Source organism: Ahaetulla prasina, chromosome 2 (genome assembly GCF_028640845.1).
Source record: "Ahaetulla prasina isolate Xishuangbanna chromosome 2, ASM2864084v1, whole genome shotgun sequence".
In the NCBI taxonomy this organism is placed as follows: domain Eukaryota; kingdom Metazoa; phylum Chordata; class Lepidosauria; order Squamata; family Colubridae; genus Ahaetulla; species Ahaetulla prasina.
In genome coordinates this window covers 197,195,783-197,214,277 of record NC_080540.1, presented here as the reverse complement: position 1 = coordinate 197,214,277, position 18,495 = coordinate 197,195,783, and the positions used below count along the sequence as shown (strand labels likewise).

General features: G+C 37.1%; 1 protein-coding gene across 1 annotated transcript; it reads left to right on the top strand.

Annotated features, from left to right (window-relative positions):
• The first annotated feature begins 926 nt into the window (after positions 1 to 926).
• GSR (glutathione-disulfide reductase) lies at positions 927 to 18,447 on the top strand. Its single transcript, XM_058168693.1, has 13 exons — positions 927 to 1,185; positions 4,266 to 4,292; positions 6,709 to 6,797; positions 7,730 to 7,799; positions 8,508 to 8,655; positions 8,918 to 8,972; positions 9,967 to 10,066; positions 10,860 to 10,946; positions 13,927 to 14,088; positions 14,643 to 14,754; positions 14,934 to 15,065; positions 16,103 to 16,236; positions 16,677 to 18,447. Exons 1-13 carry the CDS (start codon positions 961 to 963, stop codon positions 16,824 to 16,826), a joined length of 1,491 nt encoding a protein of 496 aa, XP_058024676.1. The 5' UTR covers positions 927 to 960; the 3' UTR covers positions 16,827 to 18,447.
• Positions 18,448 to 18,495: the final 48 nt, after the last annotated feature.

The following is an 18,495-nucleotide window of genomic DNA, read 5'->3' as shown; positions in this document are numbered from 1 at the left end:
TTTTGTAAATAAATATCACAGAAACCTCCAAAAGTTTTATCCAATTTAAAACCTTACTAATTGGGAAAATTGGAGTATGTAATAGCCCGGAGTAAAATAGAGGTCTGCAAAGACTATCCAGATGAAGCTGAAAAATAAAAAAAATAAGACGGTTTCCTGCCTTTCTGCTAAGATTAACGTTACTGCAGTATACAAAAGAACTACTTGTGCTGTGTCTATGGAGTCTCAGTCATCCAGATCATGGTTGTCCCAAAGGTACTTTTCCAAGAGGCAACTGGACTTTCTGGTGTGTTTTTTTCTTTGAAGATATTTCGCTTCTCATACGAGAAAAGAGCTTAAGAAACTTCTTGGATGAGAAGCGAAACGTCTTCAAAGAAAAACCAAAGAAAAATGCACCTTTGGGACCGCTTATGTTGGGTTTGCCCGACCCAGGCGGTTACTTGACTCCACTTTGTGCGTTTGCACAATACGTGCGCCTCCGTTGTATCCCCGCAAATCTTCTCTCCGCTGCGCGATTCTCTGCGCCCCGCGTCTCCTTTTGATCAGCTTTTCTCCCACCGGCAGCAGGTGACTGAGCTTCTTCTCTGCAGTTCAACGTCTGGCTATAGGAAGAGAACCCCAAGCCACCATTTCTGGTTAGAAGGCGGCTTTGCGCTTATCCTTACACCCCTCCAAACAAGCTACCCACGGCCGCAAACAGAAACCTCGGACGCAGCAGCACGAAAACCCCGCCCAGAGCGAGGCGGTCAGCGAGAGAAAAGCAGGCGTTTCGCGCCTCCCCGCGCGCCTCCTTCCGAGGCAGAATGTGTCCGTCTCTTGCGCCTCCGCTGGGGATTGACGGATGTCGCGGCCAATCCGAGAGGCTGGAAGAGTTCTGCCCGTCTCGAGGTAGCGTAAGACGGGACCCGGGCCAAAGGCAGGAGAATTAACCCTTTCGGCCCCGGGGAGGGAAGAGGCGGGATGCGGCTGCCTCGACCGCGTTTTGTTTTCTGCCCAGTTCCCTTCCGTCCTCCTCGTCGCGCCGCCGCCATGGCTCAACTCCGTGCCTCTTCTTCCTCGTCGGCCACTACCTTTGACTACCTGGTGCTGGGGGGTGGCTCGGGCGGCTTGGCCAGTGCCAGACGCGCCGCGCAACTGGGAGCCCGGGCTGCTGTGGTTGAAAAAGGGCGACTTGGAGGCACTTGCGTGAGTCGAAAACGGAGGGTAGGGGTAGGAGGAGGAAGAGGAAGGAGGGTGGGGAATGCTTGCAAATATACCCTGAGGAGGCTCGCCTGCATACCTGGAGGGTAGGCATACCCGACTGGGCTTATGCCGAGGCAGTGAGTTCCGCAAGAGCCCGAGGGCGTGGAAGTTCCCCCCCCCTCACCCAAACACACCGTGGACGGCTAGGGCAGAAACACTTAAACAGTATTTTATTTGGTTTTCGTGCAACTGTTTTTGAGATTCTGGGTTCGCTTAGCACGCTGGGCGAAAATTGGAGGTTGGAGGACCCTTTGAGAGCTGGGTGCAACCAAATTTCATTTTAACGTATGCCGATTACGTTTCAAAGTGACAATAAAGTTATTCTAAGTCTAAGTAGGGCCGCGATTTCAGGTGGCTGGGACAAACCCAGCCTTCGTTTCAGCCTGTTATGTGAATACAGCAGCTGGGTGTTGGTTGTTATCCCCCCGGTTTAGGATTGTGTTGCTGCAACTCTGTGCTTTATGACATATCAGTTCATCTAATCTAATGTAATGTACTGGGCGTGCATAAGAGTACCAGCTTGCCTACCGTCCCTGTCCTAATGTTCCCTTTAATTGTATTCACTTTATGGATTCAATTCATGCTTATACTTATATATATCGCTAATATGTATTCGACAAATAAATAAATAATCTTGCACCTAATATACTTTTTTAAAATTTCTTTTTACCCTCAAGATAAGGCAAGCGGAATGTGGCTCAGTAGAACCCATCAGTTTTGTGCAAATTCAGTTTTCACCGACATTTCAGGAAGTGCTTTGCACTTTGCAGGTTTTTTTCCTCCTAAGTTTCTTTCCTGGCTTTACCCGTCTATATCTCAAGCAGGAAGTGGGGGATATTTTTAATTATACATTTCTTATTTTTCTCTTCCGTGTCTATGGGATGCCTTTAAAAGAAACCTAACATCATTATCCTTGGATCCTTTTCTGATGGTAACAGGTTGTTCTGTATCAGATTATAGAATGTTCCCAAGTGTTAAACTTTACTTCTTCCCAGTTGGAATTATAGCTTCTTCTAATTTATGAGATAATGGTGATTGTTAGTCCCCCATCATGCTATACACAAAGCAGGAAAATAGATTGTGCCTGAAGAAATTAATTTAAAAAGCTTTACAGTCCAAACATTAAAGATGTGGCTTGGTACTTATTGGTGTCCGTTACAGTTTGTTGAAGAAAAATGTCAAATTAGTTGTAGAGAGAATGGCTTGGCAATATTAAAACTGATGATTTGGTAATGATGCAAGGATGGAAAATATGAGTGAATAAAATTCCAGAAAAAGGGGCTAAATGAGTAAATTTTAGAATGTATATTCAAAGAATGTTACTCTAAACTGTTTTATGTCATTAAATAGAGCAGCCTTCCCCAGTTTAATAACCCTTCAAAAGTTGTGAGGCTGTAGTTTCTCAAGCTCCCACCCTTTGATTGTGTTTGCTGGAGGATGTTGAAATTACATAATGCTGCAAACTGTGGAAAGAAAGAGAAAAGGATAATTAGCAAGGTGGATGGAGTTAGATGTGCTGTTGGAAGACCTGAAGGAACAAATTGGAGAGAGCTTATCGTGGAGAAGATCTATGTGGCAATCAACAGCCTGTGCCAACTTGCAGGCACATAATAAATCAAGAAGTGATTGCAACATCTGAAGGAGTCCAATGTGGAAAAGAATTTACTAGAATGAAACATCCATGAAAGACAAATTCTGAATGCCCTTAATTTAGGCATTCAGTGGAATCAGTAAAAATGTCAGTTGAATATGTTGATTAGGTTATAAAATGGCTTGCTTTGAGAACTAGCAAGAATTCTCTTCAAGAAGAAACCAAGGGGCAGGCAAATTATTTAGGTTGCCTGATAAAAGGTGTTTTTTCATGCAAACTTTAATCAAATATAAACTATTCATAGACATTTAGAAAGACAGGTACTCATGCAGACCCTAACTAGATACTGACCAACCCAATATCTACCTACCTAAATAATGACATGTGCTACAAATTTGTTATAATATGATTAAGAGCTAATGCTCAGGCTAATGAGATGCAGGATGCAAGTAGTTTCTTGTTGTTGTTAGTTGTGTTGAAGTCGTGTCTGACCCTTCACGACCCCATGGTCAATGTTCCTCCAAGGCCTTCCTGTCCTCTACCATCCTCTGGAGTCCATTTAAGCTCACGCCTACTGCTTCAGTGACTCCATCCAGTCACCTCGTTCTCTGTCATCCCCTTCTTCTTTTGCCCTCAATCTTTCCCAGCATTAGGTTCTTCTCCAGTGAGTCCTTCCTTCTCATTAGGTGGCCAAAATATTTGAATTTCATCTTCAGGATCTGGCCTTCTAAAGAGCAGTCAGGGTTGATCTCCTCTAGGACTGACCTGTTTGTTCGCCTTGCAGTCCAAGGGACGTGCAGGAGTCTTCTCCAGCACCATAGTTCAGAGGCCTCAATTCTTTGGCGCTCAGCCTTTCTTATGGTCCAACTTTCACAGCCATACAATGCAACTAGGAAAACCATAGCGTTGATTATGATTATGTTGGCAGGGTGATGTCTCTGCTTTTTAATATGCTATCTAGATTTGCCATAGCTTTCCTCCCCAGGAGCAAGCAACTTTTAATTTCTTGGCTGCAGTCCCCATCTGCAGTGATCTTGAAGCCCAGAAAAATAAAATCTGTCACTACCTCCATTTCTTCCCCATCTATTTACCAGGAATTGAGAGTTTCTTAAATTATCCATATTCCCAAAGGCATTCTTAGGTTCACCCAATTTATTCCTGTGGAGCTTGTTGCAGTGAAAATAAAATGTTTCCCTCATCCCTAATATTGGGCATTAAGGGGGATTTCAGTGTACTACACTTTAATGCAACCCCCTCTTGAAAAATATTTTAAGTATACTATATTATTGATCAAGATGATGCACATTTTGCTGATATTAATAAAATAAAATTATAACATTTTAGTAGTCATATACATTTTCTAGACACCATCCTTTATATTAAAAATATTGTTTCATGATGTTTGCAGTAAATATGTTTTTTTTTCTTTTAGGTGAATGTTGGGTGTGTACCTAAAAAGGTAAAGGAATTAATGCTATGAATTTGCCAATATTTCAAAAAATACATTGAACTTCTTTGCTGACATTTTGAAAGTGCTTGAAGACCTAGCTGTTTCAGAGAACTTTTCCCTGATTTGATTTGATGTTGCCATCTTTTTTCCCCTCCCTGGTATTCTAGGACTGTTTTAAAATTGGGACAGCAAGCCTCTGAACTGTTTTGATTGTGGTGCCATAGAAGGGTGTTTACTAAAAACAAATAAAAACATGAAAGTTGATACTGCTTCTTAAAATCTGCTAATATCTGCTTTTAAATTATTGATGGGTATGTCCATTCTTGATTTGGAATGCAAAACAGTACTTTAGCAAACATTGGCCATGTTTGGAGAGCAAGATAACAATCCTGGGCTGCATTAACAGATGGATTGAATCAAGATTATGAGAAGTATTAGTACTGCTTTATAAAGTCTTAGTAAGACTACATTTTGATATCCGTTTTATCTTTTGACCAACTATATACATACACATTTTGTTTGTTACTTACTTATTCATATAATGAATAAGTATTCATAATGGATATTACTTAAGATGCTGGTATCAGAAAGCTGTAAAAATGTAACAAAAATTTTAAAGATGTAAATGTTGAATAAAAATATTTTTTTAAAAAAGACTACATTTTGAATACTGCATCCAGTTTTGATCACCATATTATCAAAAAGATATTGATACTCTGGAAAGAGTGCAGAAAAGATCAACCAAAATTATTAGGGGGCTGAAGACTAAAACATATGAAGAACAGTTGCAGAAATTGGGTTTGAAAAGAAGGACTGGGGTGACATGATAGCACTGTTCCAATATATGAGGACCCAGATTGTTGGGGGCAATAATTGACTTTGTATATAAATATACAAATAGGATGAAGACTATTGCTTAACACAGTGTAAGCCGCCCTGAGTCTTCGGAGAAGGGCGGGATATAAATGCAAAATAAATAAATAAATAAATAATAAATAAATAATAAATAATATGAGGGGCTGCCACAAAAAGGAGGGTCAACCTACTTTCCAAAGCACCAGAAGGCAAGACAAGAAACAATGAATGGAAACTAAATAAGGAGAGAAGCATTGAGAATTGAGGAGAAATTGCCTAACAGTGTGAGAATAACCAGTGAAAAGAGTTTGTCTTCAGAAGTTGTGGTTGCTCCATCACGGGAGGCTTTTATGAAGTGACTGGACAACCATTTGTCTGAAATGGTATAGGGCAGGGGTGTCCAAACTTGGTCCCTTTAAGACTTGTGGACTTCAACTCCCAGGATCCCTCAGCCAGCAAAGCTGGCTGAGGAACTCTGGGAGTTGAAGTCCACAAGTCTTAAAGGGACCAAGTTTGGACACCCCTGGTATAGGGTCTCCAGCTTGAGCAGGGGATAGAAGATTTCCAAGATCCTCCCAATTCTGTCATTCTGTTATTTGTACTGTAAGAAAAGTTAGAAGAACTGTGTTGCTGTTTTACTCTGCTTTACCAAAATACCTAACAAAAATGCCAAGTCACAATGAGTACTTTATAACTTTCTCTCTCAAGATTCAAGGAAGACATGGGTGTACTTCCTGTCATGAAGCGTAACTTCTGTTGCCTTTTTTCAATACTACAACTTTTTTCATGGCTTTAAATTTAATACTGGTTTGAGCAGCAGATGCCTGGAACATTACAATTGAAAATAAAATTTAATTTATTAAATCTCCATTTTCATATGGAAATCTAACATAATCCAAACTGCATGCAATACAGTAATTGCACTGAAACGGCAAAATATGAGATTTAAAAGAACTTCAGTGATTTAATTTAATTTAAATTTCATTTAATTTTAATTTAAAATTGATACCAGTTGAAAAAAAACCTGATCAGATTCCCCCATCCGCTATACCATCCGTGAACGCGGAGGAGTTCACCACTGGGCTGAACTTAAAAGAAGGTATTGCATATTCCCTCCTCCTCTTCCTCCAAAATGCAGGGGAACTGATAAATTGGTTGACCAGGCCCATATGTGTTCCATTAGGCACAACTGAACATAGTGCATTAGCCACACGTGGTATTGAAAAATATGACTGCTTTGCCATCTGCCAATGATTATGAAATAAGGAGCTTCCTTCTTCCAAGGCCACAATATGTAGTGTATCTACTGGATTACATGTATCATGACAATGATTAGATATGTGTCCTGATCTTCTCCAGTCCCATGTCTTAAGAGTAGAAATTTCAAGTTTTTTTGTTCTCTCTTGCGGCAGAGTCATTTTGATGAGATGGGCAATGTAGAAATATAAACGAATGAATGAATGAATAAATAAAATATTGATTTATGCTGTATACAAGAATAATTAATTGAATTTGCTCATTCATTTTTATATTAATTATATTAAACTCTGGATGTCCTTTTTCATAATAGGTGATGTGGAATACTGCTGTCCATTCTGAATTCATTCATGACCATACGGATTATGGTTTTAAAATAGCTGATGTGAAGTTTAATTGGAAGTAAGTTGAGCTAAATTCTGGAATATCTCTTAAGTAAAATAAATGGATAGAATTGTTTTTAATTTGAAACTTATAGTGAAAACTACAATATCAGTTAAAATGACCTCCGGGAGGCTTTTCAGACACACATATCCAGATTTTTAACAATGAGATTCCAACATACTTATCAAGTCTGAAGAATCTCCATTATGGACCAAAACTGGTAGTTATGTATCACCTAACATTCATGATTTAAGCTACACAGTTTAATACAATGATATTGTTTTTATTCTAAATAATCTCACTTTGATATTTGAGTTATTTGTGAGCTTTATTGTTAAATTCTTATAAGAAATCATGATTGGAAATCATATGAAAAATCAGAACAGTACATGCTCAGAATTTAATTCTGAGCCTGCTATAAATAGTTCATATATTAGGGTTTGATCTGACAGTAGTGGTCCCTGTGGTATGCATTGAGATACACTGTTTGCGTTGTCTAAAGTGCTGTTTTAAGTATAGCAAACAAATATTATTTTGTATGACATATACAGTATTGTGCTACAGGATAGTATAAACATTTTTCTGCAAGGAAAACATTTTAAATTATGACATGGGACTATAATTTTCTCCATAATATTTATATTTATTACTTAGGAAAAAGGTACCTCTGCAGCTTTGAAGCGAAGAGTATTGTTTTAATCCTGTTTGTAGAGAGGTAGATATTTGAGATGTAACTCTAGAAAGCCCATGAGGGATAACAGTTTGTGTGAGGCTTGGGAAACCCAACTTTATGCTTAGCTGTGGAAATGCATTGGGTACTTGGGTTGGGCTGTTTTTCCGCTCAACCTACCTATAAGGTTTGTTTTTGTGGGGATAGGTTGGAAGAGGGGCATTATGTGCTTCTTGGGGAAAAGTAGGATATAATACTAATAAAACTCTTTTTACTATAGAATAATTAAAGAAAAGCGTGATGCTTATGTGAAGAAACTGAATGAGATCTATCAAAATAATTTGAATAAGGTTTGTAAATGGCCTTATTTTTCACTTCAGCAAATTTTAAATTCCTTCTTTCTGCTATAAACCCTGTGAATTTCACAAGCTGAAAATAGAAAGCTGTGTTGATTAATTTTTTAATCCGTATCAAGATGTATAGATTTTTTTAAAAAAAAGATTCAGAGCAAATCACTTGGGTAAAACTTGTTTTTTTGCTTAAATGACAGATGATCAACTCTTCCTCTGCACAGATTTTAGTTTCCTGTTGCTTAAAGATGGGAAAGACATGAAAACTGTAGTAAAACTGTAAATGTAAAATAAGTATAGTACAGTTAAAGAAAGAAGACGACTCTTACCCCTCTCTCTTGAGAAAAAGTATCCTTTCCAGATCACTCACAGGGCATATCTTAATTCATTGCAGTTAGCCTACATTTCAAATCTATAATTTTCACGGTCTTGATAGGCAATCCTATGAATTGTATAGTTTGTTTCTGAAAGGTGTAAGGATTACACAATAGAGGAATTAGGTCTTGTCAAGAAAATCTGTGAAATTAATCTGTAGTAAAATAATGCATCTTATTCCACTGTTCTATTTTTGAAATTTATCTACAAATTTATTTTGAATTGTCAATTATTTAAATGCGTCATATACCACATTACACTATATTATAAGATGCCCTTCTTCTCTAGTACATAAATTGATTTAATTTTTAAATCAACAACTGGTTTTGCTAGGACCACGTGGAAACCATTCGTGGCCATGCATTATTCACAGCTGACCATGAACCTACAATTGAAGTTGATGGCAAAAAATATACAGCACCTCACATACTGATCGCTACTGGTGGACGGCCTATAATTCCCAGTGAAAGTGAAATACCAGGTATGAGTTCTGTGAATCTTTGCCCTATTTTTAAGAAAGAGCATGCAGCTGAGTTGACATTAAAATATTTTCCTTAGCATTGCCAAAGATTCAATAGTACAGTACATAGTTGCCGTGTAATATTTAATTCATACTTTTTTAGTAATATACTCAAAAAATAATAATTAAATAACCTTTCAAAAGAGTTGACTGCAAGTTACTTCTATTTATGCATAAAGCTTAAGATGATAAATATTGAAGGTAATGTCTTGTTGCTTTGCAGGAGCCAGTTTGGGAATCTCTAGTGATGGCTTCTTTGAACTTGAAGAGTTGCCCAAGTAAGTTGCAATGAATTCTGAGCATTCTTAAAATATTCTCAATCTGCTGCATTGTAGTAAAGATTATTTCTTTACTTTCTGTTGTTTTCCCAGCCAAGATTCTTTTGTCTACCTTTAAAGTTGTGTGTGCATAGATAGACCTTTCTTACCAAGTTCTTCATGCAGTGACTGTTTGAAGTTAAGATGTTGCTGAAAGAAAATAACTTACAAGGCATGTATTTATAACCTTAGCGGCATTTTTCTCTCTCAATCATGCGTTCAGTAGTAGTTAGTAATTGTTGTCCTGTGCCTGATCCATTCCCCCCTCCCCTAGAGTGGGTTGTCTAAATAAGCAATCTCTTTAGACAATTTCTGCTCTCCTCACAAAGCAGAAAGATTGGAGAGGAAGGGATTACAACAGAATAAGTAGGCAGATAATGGGGAATACCCTGGGCTGTGTGCTGGCAGCACTGCATTGCTTTCGATGTGTATTCTTATTGTGTGCTGCTTGTTCTTTTGTAACTCCTTCCTTTCCAACAAATGTAAATATAAATCTTCCCTTCTTGCTAATTATCCAGTGTTGATTTAACCATTACCATTTATCCTTTCTGATTTAATGAGAGCAAAGTCAGGACCCTCCTATACAAAATTTAATTGCTTAGATTATACATTGGATAGAAACAGCTATAGTCCTTTAGGTATTTGTTTGTTAGACTTTTACATTACTGCAATCAAAAATTTGGGGAGAACACCATTCAAAACATAAACCTTTATGATAATTGAATCAGTAAATGAATTATTGAAAGCAATAAAATCATTAAAAGTATTATTGAATTAACTTCTTTCATTAAGCCTACTCAGCATGTTAAGTGGTAAAAGGTGATGGGATTTGAATCCAATAATATATGGAGAAGTTCGAACTTCCTGGTGTGGACAATATATATTTCAATAAGCAAATTTGTGGCAGAGAACATGCACCTGCGTACTATGACATAATCCATTTCCTTTCTCTTAGGCGAAGTGTTATTGTTGGTGCTGGATATATAGCTGTTGAATTAGCTGGTATTCTTTCTGCATTAGGCTCCAGGACATCCTTATTGATACGTTATAATGAGGTAAGAGGCACTTGCTTGTTCACCTTCTTAAGTGACAATTGAAAGTACTACCAGTTCTTATTGGAACTAACATCCACATACAGAATACAACCTTGCAAAAAAGCAGAATCAGTTTGTCTGTGTCCATATTTACACCAGGAATGGATCATTAATAATTGCACAGTCTTCCTTTGTTTTTTACTATATGCAGACCCTTAAAATGTTTGCTTTTATTTTTGATGTATTACAAAATCTGACAAAAATCTTTAAAACATACTCATTTTTTCAATTCTTGATTACAATTAGAATTAAACCTCCTTTTAAAATCAAGATGCACTATTTTCTCTTGGAAATTCAGAACACCTGCTAATAATATTCTTCTCCAATTATGTGTATCTGTATGTTTACTGTTTATTCCAAAAGACATTCTCAATTTATCCATCTCATCCTCTTCACATTGTCATTCCTTTTGATTGAAATCTATGGAATATTTCTGATTGTAAGATCTAGTGTAGTGTAGTAGCTAGAACAGAATATAGATATAAGGATAATTTAATCTCCAACCTCAGTTTAACCATGAAAGTCATAGTGTGATCTTAGGCTATATTATTCAGTGTTACAGTGAGATTATGAAATTTGAATGATACATGTAGTATATAAAGTAGGTTCAATTCTCAATTTGAATTTCAAAGTTCAGACTTGTGAGGGTATGACTTAGAAGTTCTGTGATATTAATCAATGACAAAGGAAGTTACATAATTAAATGTAAGTAAAGACCTTTACCTGCAGTCTGATAAAGTATTTTTCTCTACAGGTGCTGAGAAATTTTGATTCTATGATCAGTTCAAATTGCACTCAAGAATTGGAACATAATAGAATAGAAGTCTGGAAACATTGCAGGGTAATATCTCTTTAGTGCTGGATTGTAATGATTAATTTTGAATTTTCATGTACAGGTAGGTTTTGACTTATAATTGCAACTGGGACTGGAATTGCCATTGCTAAGCAGTGCAGTTGTAAAGGATATCACGTGAGCACATTGGTTAGTGATAGCAACTCAGTCAAGCTGAATTGCTCATTAACCGAATCCCATCAATTCTTAACCAAGGATTGATCCAAGCAACCCCTGGCTTAGTCCCTCCCAGCCTTGTGTCTTGGCAAGCTAAGGGACCGATTCCTTTTCAACTCCTTCCACCCACCTATTCCCCCACCCCCACTTCTCTGCCATCTTATACTTTTGTCACTTCTGCCAGCCTATGCTTGCTGGCCCTCCCAGACTTCCCATGCCCAACTGATATTTGCCATCCTCTTCCTGTGACCGCCAATGAGATGAACACAGCCTGGCCTTTCAGAAGATAACTGCTGGCTGCCCCAGCCTTCTTTTAAGGTCACATCCACTTTTGGCCAAATTATGTGTGGGATTGAATGCTTTCATGCCAGCACAGCTGGGCCTTCTTCAATGCCCCTGCCTTCCAAATGCTGTGACAAAGTCTCATGCAATTTGGATAAGGGATGGGTGCAGCCAACAGCTGCTCATGGAGGGCCAAGCCAGTTGCACCTCATAAGCAGTGGCAGGGAGATGGGTGAGTCATCAAGACTGGGTGGCAGGGCCTACAAGTGTAGGGCAACAGGAGTGGTAGGCTGGCTGGCTGGTACAACCAGTGGGCTGGCATGGCCAGCAGAGCATAGGGCAGCTAAAAGGGCAGGAAAGGGAGAAATGGGTAGATGGGGTCAGTAAGTGTTGGTGAATTTCCAAGTGCCCAAATTTTGATTTCTTGACCATGGGAGCACTGCAATGGCTATAATTACAAGGACTGTGTGGAACTACCATTTTTTTCAGCACTAGCATAATTTTGAGTGATCGCTGAATGAATGGTTGTAATTTGAGGACTATCTGTATGCATAATTATAATTATATAGCCAATTATATAGCCAATTATATAATAAGTTTTTTAATCTTTGTTTTATTTGTATATTGTCTATCTTTTATTATGGCTGTGAACCGCCCTGAGTCCTTCGGGAGAAGGGCGGTATAAAAATCTAATAAATAATAATAATAATAATAATAATAATTTTTCTTCAGTTGCAGTTCAACCATTCTAACTGCAATTGGAAGCTCCCATTTCATTATGTTCTGTTGCTTTAACAACTTCAAAACAATAGGAGTTTGAGAGTGTGTCCTTAGCTTTATTCTTTTGAGCATGTGTATAAATGATCCAAATGCTGCCATTTGAGAGAAAGCAAAAACAAAACATCATTGGGCATATGGCTTTTCTTTCTCATAAAGAAACAACAGCTATTGTATTGATAATTTTTGCAGCATTCCTGAACAGATTGAAAGGAGTATTGCATTATTATACTTTTATCATTACATTTAAGGAATTTTCCTTGTAACCAGGATTACATATTAATAACCTGCATTGCTCATTGTCAAATTGCTTTATAAGAATTGAGGCAGTGACAAGCTATTTAGACCCTGAGTTTTATCTGAATGTTACCAATAGGATTTTATGTCAGTTTTGTTTACTTCTTATTTTAGACTGATTAAAAACTGTAAGAAAGATTTAATTGACTGATATATAACAATAACTTTATAGTAAAATTCCATTTCGGGGCCATAAACTTTGTATCAAAACCGGTCTTCCAATTTAAAATACAAACTAATCAACATCACTACATTTGAGAATCAGATTTAAACAACCCTGGACATTAGAGAAGCATAAAAAAAAAACAGTCCTGCCAAATAGACTTATCATTTACTTTATGCAAATTTGAACATACTTAAAAGTATTTTAAAGAGAAATTAGATAACAAAACTAGAAACTGGGCAGGTTTTGCACATCAGCCATAGTGATAGTTCACTCTGTAACTGTAATTTTTCATTTTTTTTAATTTGCATTTATATCCCGCCCTTCTCCGAAGACTCAGGGCGGCTTACACTATGTTAGCAATAGTCTTCATCCTATTTGTATATTTATATACAAAGTCAACTTATTGCCCCCAACAATCTGGGTCCTCATTTTACCTACCTTATAAAGGATGGAAGGCTGAGTCAACCTTGGGCCTGGTGGGACTAGAACCTGCAGTAATTGCAGGCAGCTGTGTTAATAACAGACTGTCTTACCAGTCTGAGCCACAGAGGCCCCTTCTCCCTCATGAGAGCAATGCCGGATATTTGAGCCTTATCCTCTGATAAGGTATCCATAAGCATGTCAGTAAACATGTGTGTCCCTTCTGGCATTTGGAAACTTCAGAATGTTTGCACTTACCTTTGCTCTTTTTCTTCACATGCAAGTGGGCTCTCGCAACAAAACTACATACAGTACAGGTAATCCTTGACTTAAAACCACTGTTTGAAGTTATAATGAAATGAAAGAAGTGACTTACAACCAGTTTTCGTACTTATGATTGTTGCAGCATCTCTAGTCACATGACCAAAATTAAGGTTCTTGGAAACATATATTTATAACAGTTGCAGCATCCCAGGGTAATGTGACCATCATTTCTGATTTTCCCAGCCAGCTTCCAATAAGTAAAATCAATGGGAAAAGCTGGATTTGCTTAATGATTGTGCGTTTCACTTAACAACTGCGGTGAATTGCTTAACAATTATGGCAAAAAGGTCATAAAATTAGATATGGCTCACTTAACACCTTGCTTAGCAACAGAAATTCTGATCCCAATTGTGATTGTATGTCAAGAACTACCAGTACTATCTAATTCTAGCCATAAGGTATATGTAACTTCACAAGACATAGACTTGTGAAGGAGTCTATAAGGAGGGTATTTTTGAAGAAGAAAACTAGGGTTTGAGCCTTAAAATAAATTATTTGTTGTGTGATCTTGCTCTAGCATTTTTCAGTAATCTTGTTTCTCAACAGGTTCAATCAGTTACAAAATCAGCTTCAGGGCTCTTGGCAATAACGGTTATATCCTCTTTTCCTAATCAAAAACCCACTGTGAACACCATTGAGAATATTGATTGTCTTTTGTGGGCCATTGGTAGAGAGCCCAATACTGCGGAGCTAAACCTTGACCAATTGGTAAGTGGGAATTTTATTTCTTGACGCTGTAGGGAATATTAAATGCATGACATACACAGTCCAGATTATACTGCAATTGGCATAATGTGGTGGTTAGGGTCAACTGGAGAGTAGTCATGAGCGACAATGGAATGTTTTCTTTCTTTGCTGCTACTTGCTAATCTGTATTTTTCCGTACTACAGAGAACAAATGTAACCAATTAGGTAACTCTGGGTGGCATACTAAAACATTGTGGGGGGACAGCAGAGACAGTTGATAGTCTACGGTTTGGCTTCCCACCCTATGCCCCATAATAATTTTATCCTAACCTAAATGTTTGTTCATATTGCTTAGCTGTTTAGTTTGTTTGAAAAATTGTTATGGAAATGTTACTTTTCCCCCCAAAGCTCTTGATATTATGGATAGGCTGATTGCTTGTTTACTCTTTGAAATAATTTCCTTCTTTTCCTTTATATGGGCACTAAAAAAGTTGATACCATACTGTTCAATCTTTGTCTTAAATAGTATTTCTTAGGATGCTAGCTTTGACTTTAATTTTTCTTCCTACTATCAGAATATTAAAGTAGACAAGGCAGGCCATATTATTGTTGACGAGTTCCAAAATACCAGCAGAAAGGGAATCTATGCTGTTGGAGATGTATGTGGGAAAGCACTCCTTACACCAGGTAATAACGTTTTAAGGACTATATCAAATAAATTCATTTGGGATTCTAAAATGGAACAAAGCAAAACGGGTGAGGAAGGGCTGTGAAGACATTGGGAAGGATCTTAACCCTCTATTAATGCTATGTAATAAAATGTATGGAATGAATTATGATGACACAATAAATATTGCATTTTTCAGTTGCAATTGCGGCTGGAAGAAAACTGGCACATAGGATTTTTGAAAATAAAAAGGATTTTAAATTAGACTACACCAACATTCCAACTGTGGTTTTCAGTCATCCACCTATTGGAACAGTGGGACTAACAGAAGGTAGGCTCTTGTTTCTTATTTATTTGGGGGGGGGGGAGAACAGAGAAATATGCGTGAAATATAACTTCTACTAAAATGAGATACCATATTATCTCTGGATTTTGTGACTGATTGGAATTGTGTTGAATATTTGAAGAGTAGATTTCCCCAATTTCTTTTGGGACATTCTCTACAAGAGTGGCTTGGTAAAGATGTATATGCTCTGAATTTTTATATTAACAGGATGTTGATGGAAATTCTACTTATGTTTGTATTACTGATGCTGTAGATGCACAGGTCACTCCTACCTCTGATACAATAATATAAATTATGGACTATGGATAGAGTCAGTCTGGTGTAACAGTTAAGGCATTAAATTAAAAATTGGGAGACTGTGAGTTCTAATCCTGCCTTAGGCACAAAACCAGTTGGGTGACCTTGACAAGTCACTTCTCTCAGCCCTAGGAGCCAAGACAAATGGCAAGCCAGTTCTGAAAAACCTTGCAAAGAAAACTGCAGAAACTTGTACAGATAGCTTCTGAGAATTGGCTGACCAAAAGAAAAAAAAAGCTGAATTGGAAATGATCAAATATTCTTGTTTCACTTTATATTAAAAATTCTCAAGTTCAGAGTACTGTTACCAATCACGTTATTTTATTGTTTAAAAATTTTAAAAACTTATTGAGAGGTATGACTAAAGTACCTCTATTCATAGGATTTCTGAAACTGAAGTTACAAACCATGATATCTTGTTTTTTTTAATAAATTGCACATCTTTAAGATGTGACACATGTAATAGAGCCTCAATTGATAAACTTCTGATCTTCAAGTGCTTTTGGACAAGTCTTTTCACAATTACAACTATTGATGTGCTTGATTGAGCCACACATGAAGGAGACCAGCTCACCTATCACCAAACGTGTCAATATTTAGTCCTTTTGAGATGTACATACTATATATGATTAGGTAGTATTGTCAGAAAGCCAATTGCGTGAGATTCTTTGCTTTTCTTCTCCTCCGTATTCAAATATAACTAATGTCATTTCATTTCGTTCCAGCGGAAGCGGTGAATACATATGGAAAAGAGAATGTGAAAGTTTATACAACTTCTTTTGTCCCCATGTACCATGCAATAACAGAAAGGAAAACAAGATGTGTGATGAAATTGGTCTGTGCCACTAAACAAGAAAAGGTAAGTAAAGCAGGGGAGACTGAAGATGCTGCATGTTAAAATTGCTTTTCATATATATTCTATTCAAGGTAAGGGAATGAAACAGGACAAGAGGATACCAATGTTACTTAATGTGTAAGCGGAGTTGAAACATCACACTCAACCTTTGCTTCTCAAATAACCTGTAATTAGCTAGGCTCACACAACTTATTAATAAACCTAAGTCACATCAAACATTTACTCCATGTCTGAAGCAATTATGAGTTGTACCAATTAATACTGTTCCAGGCGTGACCTATTAAGATTTTGTATAAAATTAGTCAATGACACAACAACAACAAAAATGTAGGTATACAAGCTATTGCTCCTAGTGTAGAAAGGTAGAAGCAATTGTGGAGTCTGAAAAAAAAAGTCCTTTTGAAGCCATGTCCTTAACCTGTTTCTGACTGTTTTGTTTTAAGGTGGTAGGACTTCATATGCAAGGTTTGGGGTGTGATGAAATGCTCCAAGGTTTCGCAGTAGCTGTCAAAATGGGAGCAACAAAGGCTGACTTTGATGAGACGGTGGCTATTCATCCAACTTCTTCAGAAGAACTTGTTACACTTCGTTAAGCTGAACATAGCTTGGCTTTCCCCATGATGAATTAAGTTTTTTTTTCTCCCCACAAAATTGTGCAATTCAAGAAAAATCTTCATTCTGCTGTTACAAATTTATATACATGGATATAATTTATATTATACTTGAGAACAAGGATTTTGGATTTTAAAAAAGCTCCTTTTAGCTTGATTCCTTGTGACCTTTTGGACATATTCATAGTGACTTTGGCATCAATATAGAAGTGATCTGCCATTGTTATCTGGCATGTTGTTTTCAGGTTCCCAGGGTAGCCTGCTTTAGTGTTTCCTAGTGGTCTCCTATCCAAGTACTGACCAGATTCAACCCTACTGGTTAGCCACTGAGCAGAGACAAAAGTAGTAAGATGCTACCACCTGTTCAGACTGCAATAATAAAATGTGCTAAAAGCAAAATTATCATATAACTTCATTCTTTAAGCCCAAAGAGGAAATAAAAAACCCCATTTTGGGCTATGGAGGAAGTACTGCAATCATAAACTCTATAGTAATTAGTATTTTGGTTTATTGAGTCTTGGATTGTGAAAGATGCCATTTCCTGCCTACTGGACAAGATAACCCATGTAGAACTTAGCCCACAAGAGTTTAGTAAGAGCACTACTTTACTATTTACTAATCCATATTCTGTAAAACTCTAAACATTTTGTTTATGTTATCCCCCTATAAAATTAAAACCCAATAAGTAGGCTATTCTATGTACCTTCCTACAGATGTTTGTAACTAAAAATTAGGGAACAAACTTTTCATCACCAAACATTATCACGTTCTATAAATCATACCGCTATGAGTTCCCATTCAGCCATAACCTTATTAAGCAATATTAATTTCTCTGTTATGAGAATTGAAAAATGTGGATTGGGGAGATGGCTGCATCCTAAGTAATATATACAACTATATTCTGTTTGTTATTGCCGTGAGGCCCAGGAGGCAGTAGGGCTGATTGCTATCACCTATTTAGCACAGCCTAGGGAACACATATAGCTTTTATGGGATGCTATGGGCGTGGGTGACTTATGTTCCACTGCTGCCTCCCTATAGAAGATTTGTATATAATTACCTAGATTGTGTGTATATGCTTGCTTCTTTGCCATGTTCTTATCATATGCTAAATAATATACAACTATATATTCCTAATGTATTTCTGAAACAACAGCCAGTAAGATATTTATTCACTTTCACAAAATATTTGGAGTTCAAAATATTAATTCTAAAATATACTTGCACATAAGTTCTGTATGATATAATGGGACTAATGAACATCATTCTAGGAATTTGTCCCATTGCATTTTCACAAATACTAAATTAAATGGGATGTAGGAAGTCTTGCAACACTTGTGTCCTGTTAAGAGAATTAGGCTGTTTGTATTTTATGTTCAATTTACTTTACTTTAATAAGTTTACAGCATCATTTTGCCCTTCGTTTAAAAGAGATTTTAACTTGAGATTTCAGGTGTACTATTTTAAATTCACTAGTTTAAATCTGAAATCTTTACCCTCTTGGATTACATTTACGAAACTATATTTTGGTTTAAAAGAACACAAGATGGTGGTCATTTTGTATTTCATCTTAATAGTAGGCCTGAAAATTTAATTAAAGAATTCTATATGCTAAGGTCTCCAGTGAAGTTTGTCATCCAAACACACTTAA